This window comes from Nothobranchius furzeri, chromosome 14 (assembly GCF_043380555.1).
Source record: "Nothobranchius furzeri strain GRZ-AD chromosome 14, NfurGRZ-RIMD1, whole genome shotgun sequence".
NCBI classification, from domain to species: domain Eukaryota; kingdom Metazoa; phylum Chordata; class Actinopteri; order Cyprinodontiformes; family Nothobranchiidae; genus Nothobranchius; species Nothobranchius furzeri.
The window spans coordinates 23,040,130-23,063,388 of record NC_091754.1 but is presented as its reverse complement, the minus strand read 5'-3'; the positions used below and the strand labels follow the sequence as shown (position 1 = coordinate 23,063,388).

Below are 23,259 nucleotides of genomic sequence, written 5' to 3'. Positions count from 1 at the left end.
TTTTTCTAGTCGAGCTTCTAGCATGCTAATTTTAACGCTTCACACTTTCCTGCGTTTGTATTTTTGACAGCAAGTGTTGCCTCTAACAGCAGATTGGATGTGAACAAATAGATGCTGCTTCCCTTTACTGGTGAATTTAAACATTTTCACTGCTTATTTACAATCGTGACACGAGTTTGAATGTATTTTCTTGATCTTGTCACTTTCCAAATTAACATTGGCCATAACGCAGCATGGATTGTGGGCCATTTTTGCTTGCTTTTCTTTTCTCTGCATGCTCCAGGCTAAACTGAAACACAAGGACCCCTGGCAGGAGCTTTGGCGTACTACTAATCCAAGTGAATCCGTGCCATTTGTGCTGCGGTTTCAGCCCATTGTATAAACATGTGTCTCTCACAGAGATGTAATATTTAAAACCTGCTGCTGACGAGGTCGACTCAGGTAATGGCACCTCACCGGCTCCCTCCAAAGATACTGATCAGCCTCTCTGTTGGGATGCCAGCCTTCCAGGCCTGCATGTGTTAGTTATTTTCTGTGCAGACGAGGACCCGAGAGCCTGAAAACTTTCAACACGTTCTGTCGAAACCTCAGTACATTCCTGCAAGTTTCCATAGTAGACATTGGAGATTTAAAACTGAGAAACAGTGTTTTATTTCAGCATGTGAGTTCTCAATAGGGTCGCACACGTTCCAGTTAGACGAGATGACTGGCGCCAGGCCAGAGACAGGATGTCACTCTGAAATCAAATCATTATCGACTTCCATAATCGACTTGTTTTTATTGATTAGAGCCTTAAGCACGAAAAACATTTCTAACATAGGTTGGATCAAGTTTGCTCAGGGTCATCATACAGCAACAAAAGTTACAGGTTTCTTTGTGATAGTCTTCCACTGAAAGCTTTAAACTGGAAAAGGTCCTGCCCCTTCCACGCGATTGGCTCATCAAACGTTTTGCAGCCCACTACATCTACGGGGTAGTTTCATAGTCAGAGGAGATGAAAAGGTGGCAAGTTTTGATCCTCCAGCAGGCTTAGACGGGAGGGTTAAAGGCTCAGAAACTCACAGAGAGTCAGAAAGGCAAGTCGCTTTGCGTTAAGTTCAGACAGCTGCAGTGGATCCACTCTAAATATCAGCAGAGCCTGACTGAGGGGTGACTCTTTCATTCTGCTGCTTCCGCATGGCTGGAACCATGAGGCAGGTGAGTCAGGAGGTTAGACTCTAAACTCAGTTTGTGTTTTATGTTGTTGAGCTTTTGTGTTTTCTGACTAGAACTTGAGTCATTATGTGCCGACAAGCCTCTGGGCACGGATCTGCTCGAGAGCTACGGTTCTTTCTCTTTGCTCTGTACAGGATGATTCTTGAGGGATAAGATGACTAAGTGAGCCGACTGCGGGGAATTTTGTAATTGAGCAGCACAGAAAAAGGAGAGTGGGTGGAGACAAAGTACATTTGCAGTGACAGAGCAGTAGTGTGTTGCATGCATTGCAGCATTTTTAGGTTCCTCCAGATGTTTTTACCAAGAAAAAGTAGTTTAAGTTGAAAACTTATATTTGATCATGCATTAACAGCAGAATGGTCTTTATATATCTATGTTGGTCTCCCTTTGGGCCAAACATGCATTCCTTATCATCAAGTTAAACTTTTTCCTCACCACAGAGGAAGCAAAGCCTTCTTCTTGCCTCCCTTATTAATAAGTAACTTGTTTTGTGAGAAGGAATGTTGGAGATCTTCCCACCAGAGCGCTGTTTGCTTCTGCTTATGATCACTAGTGTGACTAATAAACACAAAACCGTCACCATGGCGACACATGTGGATTTCTTGGTGAACCACTGGATGCATTTGTGTTAGTTTGAAGACCAAAATATGTTACAACTATAACTTCACCTCTCATATAAAGAAAGTGATGGAAACAAAATGAGCTAAATAAGTAAAATATGTATTTTTTTATTTTTTACTTGAAGTTGTTTTTGGAGGAGAAAGGCTTGCTGTGGGTTGTTTTACAAATCAGCCACACGATGTCGCTATTTCCTATTTTCTGACGCAGCTAATCTTTTTATGTGACTTTCAGACTGGAACACGAGTGAGCCCAACTTTTGACTCATTTTTATAGTTTTAAACTAAGTGACTCGTTGACCCTGTTTGAACTCGTGAGGCAGCAGGTTCGAGCCACGTGCCTGGAAAGTCACATTCCGCTGAGTTCCTGAGGTCTGTGGAAAGGATACGGTGTTTTCCCGATGCTTCCACCTGCCAAGCCGCGCGCGCGCACACACAGGAAACGAGCATTTAAGGGCCACTTTCTGATGCTGACCCGTGCAGTTCAAACAGTAAACATTAAAGCAAAAAACAGGTGAGAAATTAACCTTTTTATCTTTTTAATTGAGAAATAAAAACATTTTAATTGAGTAAAGCTTATTAACTCGTCTGCCTGAAAGTTAACCCTTTAATTACCCCTCATGTCACTGTTATTCCCCTCAATGCCGTCATGTTTGACAGCTAAGTTTCTGATTTAGAGACCTAAGATGTTGGGGTTGTGAATGAACGTGTCCTCTTGAATCATTTAACATCAGCATGTGTCTGTTAGTGAGGGCCAGGCTCCATTTAGGCTAATCTGGGTAATGTGTGCAGCTGCAGATCAGGTAGATTAGTCGGTCTAATCAGCTGGCTGGTGCTGCTACAGCTGTAAATCACATCAGGCCTGAGTGGGCTGATGCTGCAGGAAGCCACCACCATCGGCCCCACATTGGTCACAGCTACGCTCTGAAGACAGGATTACAGATAAATATGCTAGGTGTCAGCCTCAGGAAAAGAAGACAAAGAGCAATCTCCATCTTTTGCGCTCTCTAAAAAAGCTTACACCGTTAAGAATAATTTCTAGGGTTGATTAAAGACCATAACCATGACGATTAGGGAGTGCTTGAACTGGAAATATCCTTCATTATCAGAAACATTTCAGTTGTTTGACTCATTAATCAACTAAAACTACAAGGAAGCACATTAGTTACTAAACATACTTATCCGAAGCAATTTTTAAATATATTTGCCACAGCTTTTCGATAAGTAACTTTATAGGCCTTCCAGTCACATTTTCCGCTGCTTTTCAAAGATCGGGTTGATGAAGGGAAACCTACCCCCCTTGGAAGTTCTAGGGCTGTTTCAGCATCTGCTTTCAGAGAAATGTAACCTCTGCCAATGTAAACTGAGCAAGAGGCATCCTAATCAGATGCCAGAACCACCTCAGTTCACTAATGTTGAGGAGGAGGAGCACCGTCTCTACTCTGAGCTCAGCCTGGATAACAAAGCTCCTCACCTAATACGGAAGGCTGACTTCAGCCAGCCTACGGAGGAATCTCATTTCAGCTGCAAGAATACAGAATCTTGTTCTCTTGTCATAATTAAAATCTTGTGAACATAGGTGAGGGTTGGTAAGCAGACGGACGGACCAGTCTATCCTTTTTTATCAACCAAAGCAACACCCTAATAACAAATGATGAGGCTCCCATCTGTCAGAAAAAAGTTAATGTTGCTTTTATCATGGATTTGACAGGATTCCGGGAGTGTAAAATTCATTCTTTTGCTATTCCTGTCTCTAAAGTCCGTGCCTGGTATATATGGCCACGACCTATAGATTGAGCTTAGTCGTTGGGCGGAATCTACGGGTGTCTTTTAAATGGTTTCTGCACTCAACTGGACAATGGTAGGACCAATCAGAGCAATGAATGAGGTTTTCATAGTGACTGAAATCAGCCAACGGGGCAGTCCGCCACACACTGTTGAAGAAGTACCTCTGTAGCTCATGTCTCAAAGAAAAGCTCAAGTCAAATCTAACGTTGATACAGAAGCCGTTTAGAAACAAGCGCTCTTCCTGAGCTGTTGCTATCATTGTTGTTTAACGTCATCAGAGCTCTGCCTTAAAAAATTAAAAGACAGTTGCAGTAGTGGTGCTTAACCAAGCATCTCTCTATATACAGCGCAGTGATTGGCCCGGTCTAAGCTTAGCCGAGCCAAAGGTAACCCTGCTGAGGCTACAATAGAGCGTGTCTAGACCGACCTGCAGCACAACAACTTTTAGCTACTGCAACTGTTTGTCTAGATCTCTACTAAAATGCGGCGTTACACTTTAAATTGTTGTTGGGATCAAGAGATTGCAATGTCATTCATGCAGTGAAAGTTTTCAAAATTTTCTGAACAGGGGAAAGCAAGAGCTTGTTAAAGTAACACAGAGCAGTTTCCTGCTCCTCCACATGGGCTTGACACACGGGAGGCGAACCACGGCAGCGGCCAGTGGCAAAGCCGTCGACGTGTTCTGTTCCATGGCGAAATCGAATCTTCCGTTGTTTTGACTGGCTGTGTCAGGTTGGAGGGAATCAAGGTTATTTAAGCGGTTCAGAGTTTTTAAAAAAAGCACTAGATATGACCTTTCACAAGGTGTTGCTAGAGTTATGTGAAATTTTACTTCTGATTTTACTATATATATAAAAAATAAAAAAATAAACCCGAGAATGGGTTCATCCCATATTACAAACCAGAGAAAGAAACGGAGAATACCTTCATTTAATGAGGGACCTCAAGGATGATCCTGATCAATTCTGGACTTACTTTTGCCTCAGCCCAGAGCTATTTGTCCATCTTCTTACCCTGGTAACCCCAAAGATTGAGAAGATTCACACAAACATGAGAGAACCAATATGTCCAGAAGAATGACTTTCTATCTGTTAATATGATAAACAATAATTATACTTTCATATACACTCACCTAAAGGATTATTAGGAACACCTGTTCAATATTAGTATGGTGTTCCAAATAATCCTTTAGGTGAGTGTATTTTCTTATTATATATTGCTCGGAGACAGGGCCAGATTAACACTTTGTTGTACCCTGGGCAACAATATTAAAGGGCCCCATCATCACGACCCACCATAATATGGTCATATACAGAATATTTTACTGTAATATGCAGTAAATATACTCAATACTTGAATGCCTGACATCACCTAACCCGCTCAGTGTAACCTTTGACCCACCTCGTGTGGACTGACCAATGAGGAGAGGGTCTTAACTTGAGGCCCTGTCTTCATTGGTCAGTCTGCATGAGACTGACTCTCAACCGCTCTCAACGGACGTTCAGAGTCATAGGCAGCGAAGCGTCTCTGTGTAGCGCAAAAGCCCGGGTGGAGAGTTTGTTTAATATAGGGTGACCATATTTCCATTTCCAAACAAGAGGACAGGGGATCTGTCTTGTGTTCCGTTTTACCTTGGCCCCCAAAATGCCTTGAAACGGCCCTGGGTGTGTGACTGAGTTTTGAAGGTGATCTGAATTTTATCAGATGTATAAATATTACATGTGAATAACTTATTGCTTTATACAGGTTAAAAACGTGTAGTGGAGATAAATCTACCTACATTTTACTTTTCAACACTTTGTTTTGTTTTCTTGTTTTTATTTAACTATTTTCCTGTCCTGTCTGTCTCTCATCTTCCTGCATCTCCTCTAAACTCTCCAGAAAATCTGCTGCCTGGATTCTTACTTTTTCACCTCATCAGTTACTTTGGAGCAGATCAAAGGGATCTCCTGACCCGCAAAGCGGAGAGCGCGTCTCGACACTGCGTCAGTGAGGTGAAATCACTGCAGCACAGGTGATGAGCTCCGCAGTAGCAGAGCGCTTCAGGCACAAATAAGACAGAAAATAGAGAACAGGTGCGGACATGAATGATCGTGTGTTATAGTTTTTTGGTTTAGCCACTTTGAGAATGGACCGCGCGCTGGACGCAGCAGCCCGGAGCGCTGCACACCAACGATCATCGCTCTGCCGCTCTCTGCTCAAAAGAGTCCATGAATGATGTAATATAGTTAGAAAACATTTTTCCCGCTCCCCTGTATGTGTAGGATATCCAGCTCCCCCGAAATTCGATCCCTGCTCCTGGATGAAAAACTGGACATTTTCATCAATACAAAAACCCCCCGGACGCCCGGACAGAGAGTGAAAAGTGGACATGTCCGGGGAAAAGAGGACGTATGGTCACCCTAGTTTAATATAAAGCAGGAGATTACAGATACAGTATTTTGCTCGTGCCCTTGCTGCCCTGGGCCTGGGCCCTTTAGAGTTCGTGGACCCCTGTGCAATTGCCCAGTTGCCCATATGGTTAATCCGGCCTTGCTCAGAGATGTACGGAGCATCCTGCCCGCTCATTGGTCAGTGAATGAAACCTCCGTTTATTGGTCCTCGTCCAAGCGACAGCGATGAAAAATGGAAAATATTTCAACTTTCTGGGATCGCATCGCTGGGTCGCCTGTGCACGACACGTGCACAACGCAAAATTTCACACGCACGTTTTTCGTGTTTGGCTTAGTAGGAGGGAGATCCGCGATTATCGCTTTGTCGCGCATGTCTCATTGAAAATGAATGCAGGAGAGGCGATGTCGCCTCCCGTGTGTCGAGTCCATACTACTAAAACAAACCCCAAAGTAAAAAGATCCACATTATTGGGCAAAAATATATTTTTACTTACAAGTCAAATAGCAACAAAGCCTGGTCACCATCAGTCTGTGATGTTGTAGCCTCTTTTAGCTCGCTCAAACTAGCCTGTGCCAATGGTCCCTCTGGTTTTAGCTCTTTGCTTCACCTCCAAAGACATACTCTCTTACTTCTACTTCCAGGCTCTGCCATGATGCCAACAGAAAATGAAACTTCTTCTGTTTCTTCTTGTGATTTTTAGTGATGACCGGCAAACTGAAAACGCTAACTGCTAGCCTTACAGCTAACATCTGTAAAGCAGGTAAATAACACCCCCTAGGACCCCTACCCGCTCCAAAAAACTATCAAGTGTGGTTCTTGTTCAGTATAAGAGTGGTGTCAAATATGAAACGGGTCAAGTCTCTAACACAGCAATCACTGAGATCAATGTTAAAGCTCTAGCTTAAAATAAAACAAAACTACCTAGTGTTACTTTAAAACAGTGTAGCTTTCACTGACTAATTCGATTAACCCTGTTGTAATATGCATAGTCCAAAGCCCTGGAAGATAAAACTTTGTTTGCGGAGTATTTACTGAGAAAATCTTTCTTATTTCACATCAAACGGTTGCAGAAAGTCACCGGAGGACCTTGCATTTGTGAAGATAGTTTAAAGTTCAAAAGTAAACTCAAGAGATTAAAAAAGGCAGATGTTTGAACTCCATCATCACATCTTATATTTTTCCTGTTTGCCTAAAAATGCAGACTGGTTCTCTCACTTGTCTCTTGAAACTCTCCCAGTGGGAGACAGATGGGAAGCACCCAGGGAGCATTCCCAAGTTCTCGACAGCTTGCACCCACAGGTTTGTCTGAACTTTAGCGTGCTTTTGATATTTACACTTTGAGAGTGAATCGCCACCCCAGGGGATGCTTTTTGAATGATGGGAGAATGAAAATGGAGCGCTGTAGGGGTGTGTGTGGAAACAGCAGCACACGGTTGGCAGATGGTTCCCCTGTGATTCCCACATCAGGGCCAGCTGGGACAGACGTGGTGTCGCACATGTGTCTGGCACCATTTGTAGCCTTATGTCTTTTTTTCCTTTGGGGACTTTACAGTAAATTTACAGCCTATAAATTATAGAGAGTTTGACTTATTCTGTTGTGAGCTTCAAACAGGAGTGATTTATTAATCTATTCTGATTTCTTATTGTATTTTTATCTTTTACCTTTGAATCCCTGAAGGGAGAGCCCAGAAAAGTTTCCCTCCTCAGTATTGTGTGAACAGCCCGAAACTGATCCGAATGCTTTGAATTTGTGAATGGGCAGGGCTGGGGAGGACATTGACCTGCCTGTGAGGATGTGGGCTCTGCGTGATCCCGTCCCTCTGCTTGTTTAGCAGATTTTACCTCCCTCTCTCCTGCTCCCTGTCGCCTGCTCTTCCCTCTTCTTCCAGTACTGGCCACAGCTCCTGCTGTAGGTGGAGCTGGCTTTCCTGGAATTGTCGGGCAACTTTTCCTGTTTGCTACCTCCAGCTCGATCTTTTGCCCAGAATGACAGCTCTGCTGCAGGACTACATGAGGTCGTGAAGGCTTGTGCCGCGATGGATGAACACAGGCATGCTGGAGTTTAGTGTATTTGGTAAAAAACAGACTTTTGTGATTCAGGCCAGAAGTTTTCCTCCAGCAAAAATGTCTCGGCTGTGCAAAGTGGGGCGAAATCCATCGTTGGGTAAAGTAAACTCTATGAATGGGAGTTGTCAGGAATGCATAATGTAAGTGTGTTTGCAGTGGCTCTCTGCCACGGTGTTGCTTTACAAGCCTTTTGTGATTTCAGGATGTTTTACATTATACTCAGTGACATCTTAGCATTAGACTCTTTGCACTTTTCTTATTAAATGCAGGACAGTCTGCGTGAAACATTAGCCCGTTGCCTGTTTGACAAGTTCTGCGGAGGTTATCAAAGTCTCCAGCTTTGTTAAAACGGTTTGTTAAATGCAGATGATAGACAAGGAGATAGTCTTTTTGTGCTTGTTCAAGAGGTTTAGTAGTCCAGAGCATCTAAAATACCACCCTTAACTATGAAGTTTAAAGGCGTGCAGGTCATCTCTGATAAAAAAAAAAGAAAAAAAAGCTGAATTCCCTGTCACTTGTCTTTGTTACTTTGTGTAAAAGCAACAAAAGTCCACAGATGCATCACGGCCACAAGAGACAAGCACAACAATTACTTCTTGTCTCAGTGGGAAGAGGCTGAAGATTTGAATAGAATGGAAAGCACAAACCCAGGTCTCTGGCTCTGAGGTAATTGTGGTATCTTCGCCGCTTCAAAAGCCCGCTTGTGCCCGGCCGTCCCGATAACGAGCTTTTGCCCTCTTCACACATAATGAGTGGAGGTAGAGGGTTCACATGGGGAGAGACGCTGCGAGCACAGTGTGTCCGCTTGCAGCTGGGGGTGTCTGACTGACCGGGAACAAAGGCTTAGTGTCTGTGATGGTGTGGAGCCCCAGCCATCAGCAAGCAGGCCGATAGACTTCTGCTTGGCTGAGCTGTCAGTCCTCGCCCGCAGCCTTACCGTGTGCAGGAGAACACGTGCAGACCAGTTCCTGAGCCACATGAAAAAAGAGCCGCAGCTGCATTCTTGAAGTTTAACAGACAGAAAGAAAGGTTTAGAAGTGGTCTGTTCTTTATTTCACCAGTTTACTTCATTTAATTAATAAGATGTCAGCCACAAATATTTATTTACTTATTCATCCTGTAAAGGAACTAGAGTGAAGGTCAAGAGAAAGTTGAATATCTGGTAACACTTTATAATAAGGGTCCCTTTATTAACATTACTTAGTGCATTACTAAGCATTATTAAACCATTAGATAAAGTATTAACAACTGCTTAAATTAATGTTAATATTATTAAATGCATTATTAAGCAAACACCCCCTGGCCCTTTTTCCTAAGAACACTTATTAGTTAGTATGTGTAACTTTAAAATAATGAGATCCGTTATTAATGCTTAATAATGCTCTAAGTAACGTTAATAAAGGGACCCTTATTGTGAAGTGTTAACCAATAAGTTTGGATTAATTCAGGACGCGTTTGCTGCAGGTCTAAATCTGTCTAAAAGGCTGCGACTTCTCCGTAAATCTTTACTGGTTTACTCAAAAAGTAGACTTGCTCATAATCTCCGTTCTTTTAAAAGACACCGAAAAGTAAAACCTGCTTTTGTGCTTTCGCTGCTTTCTTACCTTCCTAATTTATCCGCTTTCCGTCTTCACAGAAAGCTGATCGGCTTCCCTGGATTTCGCTGCCTTTCCCACTTTGTTTTGCCTGAAGATGGAAACGCTGGAGTCTGAGCTGACCTGCCCAATCTGTCTGGAGCTTTTCGAGGACCCGCTGCTCTTGCCCTGCGCTCATAGTCTTTGTTTCAACTGTGCCCATCGAATCCTGGTCTCCCACTGCACCCCCAGCGAGCCCATTCAGTCTATCGGCGCCTTCCAGTGTCCAACCTGTCGCTATGTCATCACCCTCAACCAGAGGGGCCTAGAGGGACTGAAACGCAACGTGACCCTGCAGAACATCATCGACCGCTACCAGAAAGCCTCTCTGAGCGGACCCAACTCTCCTAACGAGACTCGCAGGGAGCGAGTCGCCCCCGAGAAGACAGCCATGACGTCTCCCTCTGACCCGGTGCAGTGTCAGTTCTGCGAGCAGGACCCTCCGCAGGACGCCGTGAAGACCTGCGTCACCTGCGAGGTGTCATACTGCGAGGAGTGCCTCAAGGCCACCCACCCGAATAAGAAGCCTTTCACGGGCCACCGGCTGGTCGAGCCCTCGCTGGACTCTCATCTGCGAGGGTTCATGTGTCTGGAGCATGAGGACGAGAAGGTCAACATGTACTGCGTAACGGATGAACAGCTGATCTGCGCTTTGTGCAAGCTCGTTGGCCGACATCGAGACCACCAAGTAGCAGCCCTCGCCGATCGTTTTGACAAACTCAAGGTAGGAGACGATTTAAGCTGCAAGCATTGTCTATTGTTTCCCTTTTACAGTATAAAAATGTGTTTTCTGCTTTAATCAAAAAGTCATTTTCATTATGTGGCACATGCACATACATAATATATGTATGGGTAAATATATTTTTTATGTGATAATAAATAAAACTGAGCTTTTTCACTGCATGATTCAGACGAATGAATACATTTTATCATTAAACTCTTAATAAACTTCGATTGCGAGCTTTTATTAAGAGATTTAATTTTTTTTTTTCCATTGAAGTGAACCAGATTAGGTGTTTTTTTTAATGGTTTAATTAATCTGCTTTTTACTGTGAGCTGAAACGATGAACAACTTTGAGGCTGATTATATTTTTAAAGATTGAGATTTAGTAATTTTTCTCCTAATGCCGTCAATTGTACCTCTGCTTACATTTTATGGAAATCAGCTGTGCACATTTCCTAAAATCCTGCTAAAAATAAATAAATAATCATCGGATATAAAAGATAATACATGAGTTTAATGTGTATTCATGCAATTCAGGTGTTAACAAAATTACTTTCAAAGCTTAGGGTTATTGCAGGAGTTGGAAACTGTCTCTTTTGTTTCATAATGCGATGGCACTTGAGTTGGAGTCCACTTTCCCAGTTTTAGGTTAAGTGGATCCGCTCACTTTCAGCAGCTGGGCCGACATCAATAACACATGAGACAATGCTGCTAGCTGGAGCGTAAAAAGGTGGCTCAGCTTCTCTTTCGTTCATGTTCATTCAAATGTGCTGCTGTCAGAAGAAATTCTGCCAAGTTATTCAGCATCTTATTGTGGTTTCGACAACATTACAGATCTTTTTGTTTAATAGATCTACATGAACAGTTGAGCTTCAATGTGAAGCGTTTAATGCAGAGTAAATAACTGTCAGAACACAAACGATTAAAAAAAGGCGAGAATAAATTAATAAATGGATTTTGCATAAAAACAATCTGCTTCACTTTTGCATGGCAAAAGCTGCATGATAGAAAAGAATTACTCACTTTGCATGAGTCACTAAATGTGTCCTAAAAATGCCTGTTGGTCAAAGTTTTAGTAACTTTTTTTGGGATGTGAGATGAGAGGATGAGTCCTAACTTCTCTTCCCTTGTCTGATCATGCTGTCATCATGCAGACATCGCCTCTTCATCGCCACTTTCTCTGTGAGGGGCATGGTCAGGCATACCAGGATGCAGACCAGGTGATCAGCATAATTTCTTTACTCACCAGGACAGATTAATGAGCTCATCCCACCTGAAACTTCACTCTAATTAAAAACAATGAAAGCAAAGTCCTCTGAGATAGACTCGTCTGGTCTGGCACGTTGAGTAATGAGACAGTGACCTTGGCCGCTTTTATTGTATGAGTTATGGTGCTCAGCTTAATGAGTCCTCTGTGTTTATTAACCACCTTGTTGCTAAATGCGAGCACTAATGTTGCTTAATAACACCCTCCTGATGATTAACGGCATTTGGGATCATGGCAAGATAAACACTGTCCACTTTATCTTCCCGTCGTTACTATAACACGTTTTGTCTGATGAATAATGCCGACTCCTTTAGTATTCTGTTGCTTGGTGAAACGCGAACCTGTTTTATTCTTTCTATGACTTCACAAACGTGGTTGCTTCCATTGTTAGAGTGAAAGAGGAAATCACAATTCCTATCTCCAACAGAAATTGTTTTGTTTCAGGCGGTATATGCAGGTCAGGACCCAGGTGGCGTTCGGTTAAGCTTGCTGATTGTTATGTTTACTCTCACACATTTCTCTGAATGTCTCACAAAAGGAGTGCTTTAGTGGTAGTCTTTCAGTCTGGTATCATGATGTGATGTTATATTATAATTAAATATTTTATATGTCAATGCATCACTGCGGAACAAAGATGTTCCAGTATGGTCGCCTGTGCACCCTTTGTGGCTCCTGGAAATGAATTTTCATGGCCATTGACGGCAATTTGAAAGTTTGGCCATGCTCTTTTTACAAACAATTATCTAAAGATGTATACTAAAATGAGGCTTAGTAACAGAAAACACGGATAGATTACTTGTTTTAAAATGGGAAAGTAAAATAAATTGCGAGTGTTTGCTTTTGTTAACGGAACTCATTTCACGATCGATAAAACCAAAAACCTTCAAGCCTAGCTCAAACTTTGCCAAAGAAAGACTACCTCATTCTGTTTCAATAAAGTATGGAGATTTCAATGTTTTGCTGAGCAAAAATAAATAAATAAATAAAAAATAAACAAAAATCTGATGAGATGTACACTGTTAAAAAGAAATGATGAATTTACTAAACCTAGCTGCTTAAAGCTGCATTAGCAGCAAGGAACTCTCACTGAATGTCGGAATGGGAAAGAAAGGCGATTTAAGCAATTTTGAGCGTGGCGTGGTTGTTGGTGCCAAACGGGCCGGTCTGAGTATTTCACAATCTGCTCAGTTACTGGGATTTTCACGCACAACCATTTCTAGGGTTTACAAAGAATAGTGTGAAAAGGGAAAAACATCCAGTATGCGGCAGTCCTGTGGTCAAAAATGCCCATAAGCTAAGTAGCTAACTATCAAAATAAATGCAGCGTAGCTCAGCTCTGATAAAAAAAACAAACGTTTTGTTTCAGGAAACTTTTTTTTTCAAAATGGGCCAAATATAATACAAAAAAATGAGTTATCGTTGTTAATTTGTTATTCAAGCAACAAACTATACTTTTATTTTTATATCAGTCTGTTTTTTATCTGTAGCCAGAAGCAGCTCTTGTTGCCAGGACATGACACATTACGGTTCTGTTTCAAATGACATCCTTGTCCTCTCGTACTCGGTAGAACGGACATTCTGGTGTCCTTGTCAAGAACATGCTTGTTTAGTACACAAGAACGTACTAGCGTCCTTGAGTATTGAGAAACAGCCTCTGAGTCTATAGATAGTGTCATCTGGCCAGTTTTGATGGGAAATATAATAAACTGATGGTTTATTAGATTACACATTTGTGACTACTCAACATACATTTCTTTGTTATAGTGTATTTTATTACACAAGAATGCAGTAACAGCTGCAGCGTGACATTCAAAACCCACAAACAAATAGAATCATAAACAATCTATTAAATATTTTTGTGCTGTTTAGTTGTAATTTGAGCAAATCCTTAGATTCTAGACACACTATAAGGGTCGAACTGAGTCTTAAATTTAATGTTGTGATGTTTCACCTCTTTAAGCATCATAACAACAATCATAATCAGATTTCACTTTTTCTTAAGTCCTGCAAACTCATCTGTTCAGACTGGATTTAGTGTGAACTCCTGTTCATCCTCAGCTTCCTCACTAGAATCTTTGCAAGCTGCTGTTTCTGTAAATTCTCCGATGTTTACATTTTCTTTTTTATTCTCATTCTTTTTTCTGATCTTAAGTTTTCATTTTTACCCCCCATTTTTTTATTCAGATTTTTAAAATCATAACAAAAACATTATTGTTTATTGTAGGGCTGGGCGATATGGTCTAAAATCAATATCACGATATAGTGAGGATTTCACCTCCATAACCATAAATGGACGATAACTACAGGTATGCGCAGAAACAAAAGTTGTCCACTAGATGGGGGTGTCACATGTGATGCGTTGAGTATGTACAGTCTATGGTTGAGTCACATATTTGTTTCAAGGTGGTACAGGGACATGAACGTCGTCAACCTACACACATCTTTTCAGTTTTTTATTATCTAATTTGTTGACATGCGGAAAATAATCTCGATAAGAGCCAGAAAATTTGATAATGATAAATTTTCGATTCAATGCCCGGTCCTAGTTTCTTGTGAAGCACTGTGTGAGTTTTAACTATGTTGATGGTTTTAACTTAGCTAAAAATAAAAAATCTTTTCCTCTTCTGGTGCTCAGACAAAGGACCAGATGAGCCATTTTTAGCTTGTATATCTAGAAAATGATCAACATCTCTAACAAACCTTGAAACTAGCCTTGAGATCACCTAGAAACTAGCTGTTAGCATTAGCTTGGTTGTGTTGGCTCACGTCACAATCCACCATGGTCTGTTTGTAGACAAAGCAAGGCGGCTTTATTTGCACAACACGTTTCATACACAGACGCAATTCATTGTACTTTCTAGGAACAAGAACAGCACGAGCATAAAAACAATAAAATCAACATAACAGCAAATTTAAAAATCTGTTTTAAAATACATAAACATACACGACAAATACACAAATAAAGTTAGATGCAAGAATAAGATAAAAAAAGCTAAGTTAAAGACTGAGCAGTGTAGAAGGAAACATTCATTAAAAAACAGAACAGGGCCAGCATACATATTTAATCACTTTGTTTTCAGTGATTTTCTGCATGAAAAAATAGACTCTTTTTTTTACTGTAACAAGACTTTTTTTAATGCAAAATTACACCCTGGGCTTGAAATTTTAAGTTTCAAACTATGCCAGCAAGTGCCTTAAAGGATTAAAGCTCTAATAAATATATATTTACTAACATATAGTTTAGATAGTATAATCCTCATGTCTTTCTGATTAGCTTTAAAGCTCCACTGTGTAATACATTTACCTGTTTACTTTAAATTCTGTGGCAAACTTGTCCTTTTTAATTAATATTTCTCACCAACATCAATTCTAAATATTCCTCTCAGCTTGAAATGTAAATTTTTTTAATACACTCCATGGTTATCCACCATCTTGAAATACAGTAGCTGTTTAGGGGCATACGAGCTCCGCGTTGTGCGTTAGAACTTTGACTATAACCTGAAAGAACCAGCAGAGGGCAGCAGTGTGCCCTGGAAGCACGGAGACTGCCAATTCAACTAAGAAGAAGAAGAGATTAGCTAAACCATTGCTGTACTTGGTAGTTTGAATAATTAACAATGAAATCGAAAAACACATGAAGTTTGACAGGTCGTCTTCATGTCCAGAAGCCGTATATGTTAAGATCCCCGCCCGCTATTAGCTGGACACCAGCCTTTAGTGGTGTCCCCCCTGACTCCCTAACCCCTCTCTCCCATCATACTCCAGCGCTTGTCCGCTAGCCCCTGGCTAAATCTACATTGTTTACCTAACTTCCACAAACACATTACTAACAGTGATGTATTTCTCTATGCGTTACAGACATGACATGCTTCTGTGAGGACTTCTTCTCACCTCACCTCACCAAATGTTAACTGGGTCTCCTTCGGCTGGTAATCAGGGTTTGCGCACAGCATTCACAGCGTGTCCCCGGCTCACCAGCCGTGGCTCACAGCCAGCATGAGCCATGATTAGCTGGTCGGTAAAAGTTAGCATTGTTTACTTGATCTCCACGGGGTGTCCCCGACTCGCTAACCCTCCTTCGCCAGCCATGGGGCTACCAGTGATGGCTCCATAAAAGATCGTTTTCTTTCTTTTTCCATATCCATTAGCTGGTAGCCAACTTGTTTACAAAGCTGCTCTTATCCACATGAAACAGGTGTTGTGGGAAATGATGTTCCCCTGAAAAATGCGGTTTCCCTTAGGCAATCAAGATCAAATATTTCCAAATTCACAGAACATATAGTCCATTATGAGGACAAAACAACCTCCAGTAAAAGATGGTTAAACTGAGTGAGATTACACCCTTTTACATAACTTTCAAAAAGGATAAATAAGCTTGTAATAAGTGAACAGGAATGTTTTTACTGTACCATTTTTATTGTTTTTAGGAGGACATATAGATATAAAAACTTCAAGCATGACATTATTACATTACACTACATCATTTTCCCGTAAAAGTCGATCACAAATGTTGTGAAAATAGCCTGAAGTGCGAACTCCCGACGTGGGGGGACAGAATAATTTAGGGGAACACAATTTCTCACAACACCTGACCTCCCGGCTGACGTCACCCCTCATCCGTGTGTGAATGGTGACAGCTTCAAGATCTAACAGAACTAGCTTGCTTCCTTCAGGACTGGTAGGTTGATAAAACAGTCCTAATTAAAAATGCATTTTTTAACCGGTTGAGTGGTTATATGCTTTGTGTGGGTTAGGCTAGAGAGATTGGAAATTGGTTATATCATCAAGCTCATGAGTGGGCCACCATAGCTCCAATACTTTCTCTGATCTTCATGGAGCTAAAGAGTTGCATTTTTTATCCTCATTTCAATGGATTTCACACATGGGGCCTTTAAGTGTAACCGGACCTGTGCTGCTCTCAGGATGAAGAGGGAGCCAGTTTATAAAATTCCTAGTGTTGACACAGGATAAAACTCTCGATCCTGACAGTGACCCGTTTGGACCCTAAAAGGAAGGAAGCGTGTCGGGCCAACGCAAGGGCGTGGAGCCAGAAGCATTAAAAGGAAGCTGCTATTCTTTCCTCTCTTTAGTTTTAAATGACTTTAGGAATGAAGCATCCGTTAGTGAGAGTTGTCCAAACACGAGAGGAAGATGAATGTTGATGAAGGAAGTTTCAGCTGCAATCAGAACATCACATGAAAAATCCTGCAGAGGTGAACTTTCTCTATGACTCACGCTGCCTGTTTTATTTGTCTCCTGGTTTTATTGTGTCACCTCACCTGTAGTAGAAAAAGAACAAAACTATAAAACTTTAAAAGGACATACTTTTAGTTTTATTTTCAGCTGCCGGATCAAGACATTGTGTCCACACAACACTTTTAACAGCTCAGTCTCGCCTCACCTGTACCCGCAGCACTGGAATGGCTTTCATCACATTCTTTTCAGTATAAATAAATCATGTATATGAGAAGTGATGTATGAAAAAAAACCTTCTATTTTGGTGTACAGTGACGCACCCATCTTATAAAATCACAATTTGAAACACATAAAAGCATTCTTCACTCTTTCTTTGCACTTTTTGTTGTTTTCTACCAAAATAAATGTAGCATGAAGTGCTCTGTAGTTTTAGTGTATTAAATAGTGCTAATGTGACCCTGGTGTTTAGGGATTTTGTCAGAAGTACTTTTAACATATACACTGTAAAATCTGATCAGTTAACTTTACTTGAAAGAAGCAGGCGAACCAATTGTACTTAAAACAATAAGTACATGGGGGTAGGTAGTTATGTGTTGGAGCCATTAAGTCAAACAAAGTAAAATGTACTTAAGTGCAAGATACTATTACAAAGAGAAAAAGTAGAAAGTACTTAGAAACCTGCTTACTGTTTACTGTAGCTCGAGTGAGCAAATTTCCAAGTACTACAGTATGTACTGGTTTGTCTTAGTTATAGTAATTTGCATAATAGTGCGTTTTACTTTGTGTGCATTAGTAGCAACACACAGTTACCTGTTACTGTGTACTTATTATTTCAAGTGTATCATTTGATGAAAATCATGACTAACGATGACTAAATGGAATAAAAATGTGTTATAAGGTGGCCTCTTAAATAAAGATTTAAAAATGGTTTAATCATAATCACTAAAGAAACAGAATCTGTCCCAAAAGATCCTGAACAAAAATGGAAGCACACCCCAGAAAGGTCATCACAAGGTCGTCACGCGACCTTGTTTGTTTGTCTTGTGTTTATTCACACAAGACAAACAAGCACGGAAACTCAAAACTCACATCATTTTCACAGGTTTTGAACTGTAGGACGAAGTTGTCCAGTAATTGCATGTTGCATGTAAGTTGTCCAGGGCTGCATGGTGGTGCAGTGGTTAGCACTGTTGCCTCGCAGCACGAAGGTTGCAGGTTCGAAACTCTGCTGTGGCCTTTCTGGGTGGAGTTGCGTGTTCTCCCCATGCATGCGTGGGTTTCCTCGGGGTACTCCGGTTTCCCCCCACAGATCACAACATGCCCTATAGGTTATAAATTGTAAGTCGCTTTGGATAAAAGCATCTGAAAAAATAAATAAACATAAACAATTGGAAAGTTGCAGGTTCGATCCCGGCTTCCGTCAGAGAAGGCTGCTGTTGTGTCCTTGGGCAAGGCATTTAACCCACCTTGCCTGCTAGTGGTGGTCGGAGGGACCAATGGCGCCTGTGTACGGCATTCTCAAGTCTAATTTATACTTCTCCATCTGCGTCGGTGTGGAGACACACAACGCCATTATGCCTCAGCGCAAGGGCTCGAACGTGAAAACCTTTTTGACACTTTGTGGATGTCACTTTGTTACGGAGCTCACAGAGAAGTAGTAACCAGGCTTCACTTCCGTCAGTGCACCCCAGGGCAGCTGTGGCTACAATGTAGCTCATCTTCACCAATGTGTGAATGTGTGTGTGTGCATGTGCGGATGACTGATTGTGTTGTGAAGGGCCTTGGGGCGTTGTAGAACCCTAAGAAGGCACTATACGAGTACAGACCATTTACCATGTTTGATTCTGATCCCATAACAAACTTCCAAGACCAGATGAATTCCCTTGAACTAATTCTGGCTATAAAACAAACTGGGTGCTTCTTTCTTCAGCCATTTTTCATGAAATTTGCTTCTTGTGATAACAAATTAATCTTGCTTTTGTAGCTGCTAACCAACTCCAGTGATATTATATACGGTTTGAATCTAAATAAAGAAGTGTTGTCTGTTTCTGCTTATCATCAGAACAATAAAATACATAAATCTTGTTTTAAAAAAATCTGCATATTTAATTTCTCATGCTGTTTGACACACTGAGGTTTTTTTTTATCCAGATTTTATAGATTTTTTAGCCTGTATTAATGAACAGCTTTAGACTCATTCCAAATTAAAATTGAAACTTTACCGTCAAATGAAAGAGCGTGATGAACGAGATCCGAGGACGCTGCTGGACTCTCAGGGGTTCAGGTCACTTAGGATGAGTCGAGAAGAAGAAGGCAGACGAATGAAAGATTTAAGCTCTTGCTGAAAGATTAATAGGAATAATTAAGCAGAGATTTTAAAAGCTAGCTTGAATGATAATATGGAGCCATGTTCAAGAATAATCTTTTCTTCATCTTTAATTGTCTGGCTAATAAATGTGCGTGTAATTCAGCCACGAATGAAAAAAACGTTTCACATCCAAATCAAATCAGATGTTTTCACTTGTAGAGGTTGAGTAACAACAACAAATATATTTCCTGGCTCCTCTGAAAATATTCTGAGCATATTACTGAAATTTTCTTTATTTAGAGAGTTTGCAGGGGTTTAATGGATATGTGAATCACTGAGTTTCTGCAAAACAAGTTACATTTAAAAGATTATAAAAGTATTTTCTGTTAGAAGTTGAGCCAAAAATGTGGTTTTTTTTTACAGCCTGAAGTTTTGGAGTTACACCCTTAATTCCTTGCGTTTATTGATAGAGCACTCAGAAATAAATCCAAATTAAGTTTTATTGCTGGAGAAGAATACAATACGAGCAAGCATTTTTTATAATCAGAGCGCACCATCATCCTGCCACCCAATTACAGCCAGAGATTAAGTTTGAAACACCAGCCTTTGATGTCAGTAAGTGATTAACACAGCCAGGGTTTAGTTGTCCAAATCACTGGCAGATGTTCTGCTAAGCTCCACGGCCTCAGCAGGCTTTGTGATGGGATCTCTGGTGCACCACGGGGAGGACTTCAGGGAGGCCTCGCACTAATCAGGCCCTCCGAGTGGACCGGTGGATCCAGTTGCAGCCTCTGCTCGCCACCTTTAATCTCTTGTCACCACCAGTCGATGTTTATTCACATGCGCTAACCGTTCTCCAATATTTATTCAGCTGCCTACGGTTCGATGGTGAAAAGTGTGTAATTAAATACAGTTTTCTCTTTCAATTATGTTTTGCAGCAAGCCTTGGATTCCAACCTCAGTAATCTAATCAAGAGGACCAGTGAGTTGGAAAGCTTGATGGGGAAGCTTATCCAAACCTGCCAGAATGTGGAGGTGAGGTTGTTGATCTTTCTGCTTTCAGGTGGAGGCTTCGAAGGCATTTCACAGGCAACAATAACTCGTTAAACCATTAATGCAAAAATTATTTATTGGATCTGATGGAGGTGTTTAATCACGCCACCAAAGGGAGACCTCAACAAGCATTTCTTAGTTTCCACTTTTAAGACAAATCAAATGAAGTTCTACCTTTTATTTCACCTGAACAGACTAATATTGGTTTTGTTTTGTGATCACGGCTGCAGAAAGATGAATCCAGCATGGATGTTTTGTTAGATTTCATTCCCTGCTACATTTTATCTGTGCAGTGTTGATTTAGCTCCTCGTATTGTTTACTAAAACCATGTTCAGTGGAACATTTTTTTTAAAATAAAACCCAGCACTATTATTCACCGTCGCTTATCTACGCTCCTCTTTTCTGTCCAGGTAAATGCGTCTCGGCAGGAAAACAAGCTGCTGGAGGAGTGTGACCTGCTGATTAATATCATACAGCAGCGGAGACAGATCATAGCGACCAAGATAAAGGAGGGAAAGGTGTTGTTTATCACCTTTTGTATCTGTATAACCTTTGTTTGTTTGTTTATCACGTTCTCCGTGTCGATAACCTTGCCTTCTCAAACCCGAGCCTGCTGATCTCATTAAACCCGACATGAATCATCAAACTGCAAAAAGGTTCTGCCTAAACTAAATCTGAAATATATATATATATATATAATGTTTTCATCTTGTGAAGAAAAAACTCAAAGTTTGCTCTTTTGCTCATTTGAACACAAGCAGTGAGATTTGATGCAGTTTCAATGAAGGCCTTTGCTAAAATGATGCCAACGTTTAGATAAATAGTCTTTCGTGACAGATTTAATTTAGAGTTAATGATTCACTAAAAATTATATTTTATTCCACTATTTGTTTTTGTAAATGTAGTTTTTAGCATCCTGAGAGGAAATTGTGAGATTTTAAAGTATAAAATTTTTACCATTTTTATTTTCTTTTAAAGGATTTGAGTTCAAACTAAATAATTTCATAGTATCTAAAGAGATGTTCCCCCCTCAGTCCACCAGAATACAACTTCTTTAGAGCCACGACTGGAACTTTAGAAATAAAATATGTTTTATTAGTTTTGAGAAATATCTATGGAAGAGGATCAGGGCCAATCTCTTCTCTCTCTCTCTTTTTCCTCAAAATTCTGAGATTGAAATCAGGATTCTGGCTTTCCTCTGGAATAGAATGAAAAATATTTTTTCTCTTTCATAAATATCCACTGCAAGAGATTTGTTATCATTTGTGAGAGAACACCATTTTGTTTCTATTATTAAGTTTATATCTTAAGAATAATAATTTAACTTTTGCAATAAAAAGAATATGGAAATTTATATGATTTTGATATTTATAGTAAATGGCAAAGAAAGAAAAACTGATTTAAAAAATATTTTGTGGAAATTCAATGAAATCATTCCATGAATAAAACTTTTTTATTATTCTTATATCTATATTTATAAACACAGTTTATGAATGTTTTTATTATTTTCAGCCAAATATTTTAAGAACCACAGAAGAGCGTAAGACCCATATGTGGCTCCAGAACTGCAGGTGGGGGACCCTTGTTCTAGGCCACAAGAAGGCATTGAGTTTTTATGTTTCCTATTTAAAGCATGAGTTGACCAATGAGATTAGAAAGGAAACTCTAGCTGAATTTGATTGGTCAGCTGCAGAGTCTTTGTTTGAGTGAAATTTGTCTTTGCAGCACAACAAATAGACAGTATGTCACAGAGACAAGTAAAGACGCTTGCTTTTAAATTCAAATACAATGGATGTAATCAAGAAAAAATTGGATGACTTTCCTTTATTCTCACAGTATTTTCTGTCTTTATGAATTTAGTTCTTTACATGACTCAGAAAACAGATCATTTTAACCGTTTTCAGTTTCAGAACCAGTTCTTTTACTAACTGCATTGTTGGTTCTTCTTTAAAACACAGAAAAGGTTTCTTTTTTTCCTTGCTGCTGGCAGTTTCGTTCTCAGCTGCAAACTTCCTCAGAGCTGATGCTGATGGTGGCGTCACGTCCTACTCCTAGTTCTTTTACTCGAGCTAGAGACAAAAACAGCTTTGTTTGGTTTAAGGAAAGACTCTTTACCCCATCACCATGTTTATGTGTCAGCTGTTTGTCGATGTCCTTGAAGAGTTTGGAGGGACTAGCTATCAGAAATGTTCTTAGTGGTTTCACCTGGTTGACAGATTTAATAAGGGCAGCAGGGAGACACAAACAAACCGAGGGTGAAGGTGGAGCTAAAGCAGTTATATATAATATATTTGATGTATAATCTCATCCTGGATGATCTTATTGTGGATAATGAAAGAAATGTGTTCACGCAGAATTTAACATAGAAAATAGTTTTTGACTCATACCCATGTGTCCTTAATTATAGTCTATTGTGTTCCTCACCTCCCTTTTTCTGGGCAATGCAAGGCAGCTTTATTTAAATAGCACATTTCATACACAGAAGTAATTCAGTGTGCTTTTTGGGTGCAATATAAGCGAAGACATTATCAATGTGACAGCATAAAACAGCACATTATATAATCACATTTAAAATGCACAAATAAAATTAGATGTAAAAAACTAAAAAGACAAAGTTAAAAGGTGACCAGTTACAGTGCAGAGGGTGCAGCATCAGAAACAATCATTCAAAGGTTGATAAATACATGAAAGTTTTCAATTTTCAGTCAAAAGTTACTGGAGTTGGGACACATTTGAGGTCATATGGAAGCTGGTTCCATCTGTGTGCAGCATAGCAGCTTCACCCAGTTTGGTTCTGACCCAGAGTTCGACAAGCTGACTGCTACCTAAGGATCTCAGAACCCTGCTGGGTGTATATACTGCAAGAAGATTTGACATGTATTCTGGCTCCATGCCAGTGAGTGATTTCTAATCTAGTAGAAGCACTTTGAAACCAATTCTGTACTTTACTGGTAACCAGTGTAGAGGAATAAGAACAGGAGTGATGTGCTCCGTT

At 40.4% G+C, this 23,259-nt stretch overlaps 1 protein-coding gene across 12 annotated transcripts in view; it reads left to right on the top strand.

The window, feature by feature from the left end:
* mid1 (midline 1) overlaps positions 1-23,259 on the top strand; it is a 42,227-nt gene that overhangs the window by 12,416 nt on the left and 6,552 nt on the right. For 4 of the 12 annotated variants that reach the window (XM_015966381.3, XM_015966382.3, XM_070543991.1 and 1 more), the window contains 4 exons: positions 9,718-10,439; positions 11,594-11,659; positions 20,150-20,245; positions 20,675-20,782. In XM_015966381.3, the coding sequence (XP_015821867.1) occupies positions 9,774-10,439; positions 11,594-11,659; positions 20,150-20,245; positions 20,675-20,782 (936 nt within the window). In that variant the 5' untranslated portion in view covers positions 9,718-9,773. The other 8 variants (XM_054746876.2, XM_054746875.2, XM_015966385.3 and 5 more) reach the window with 8 other exon arrangements.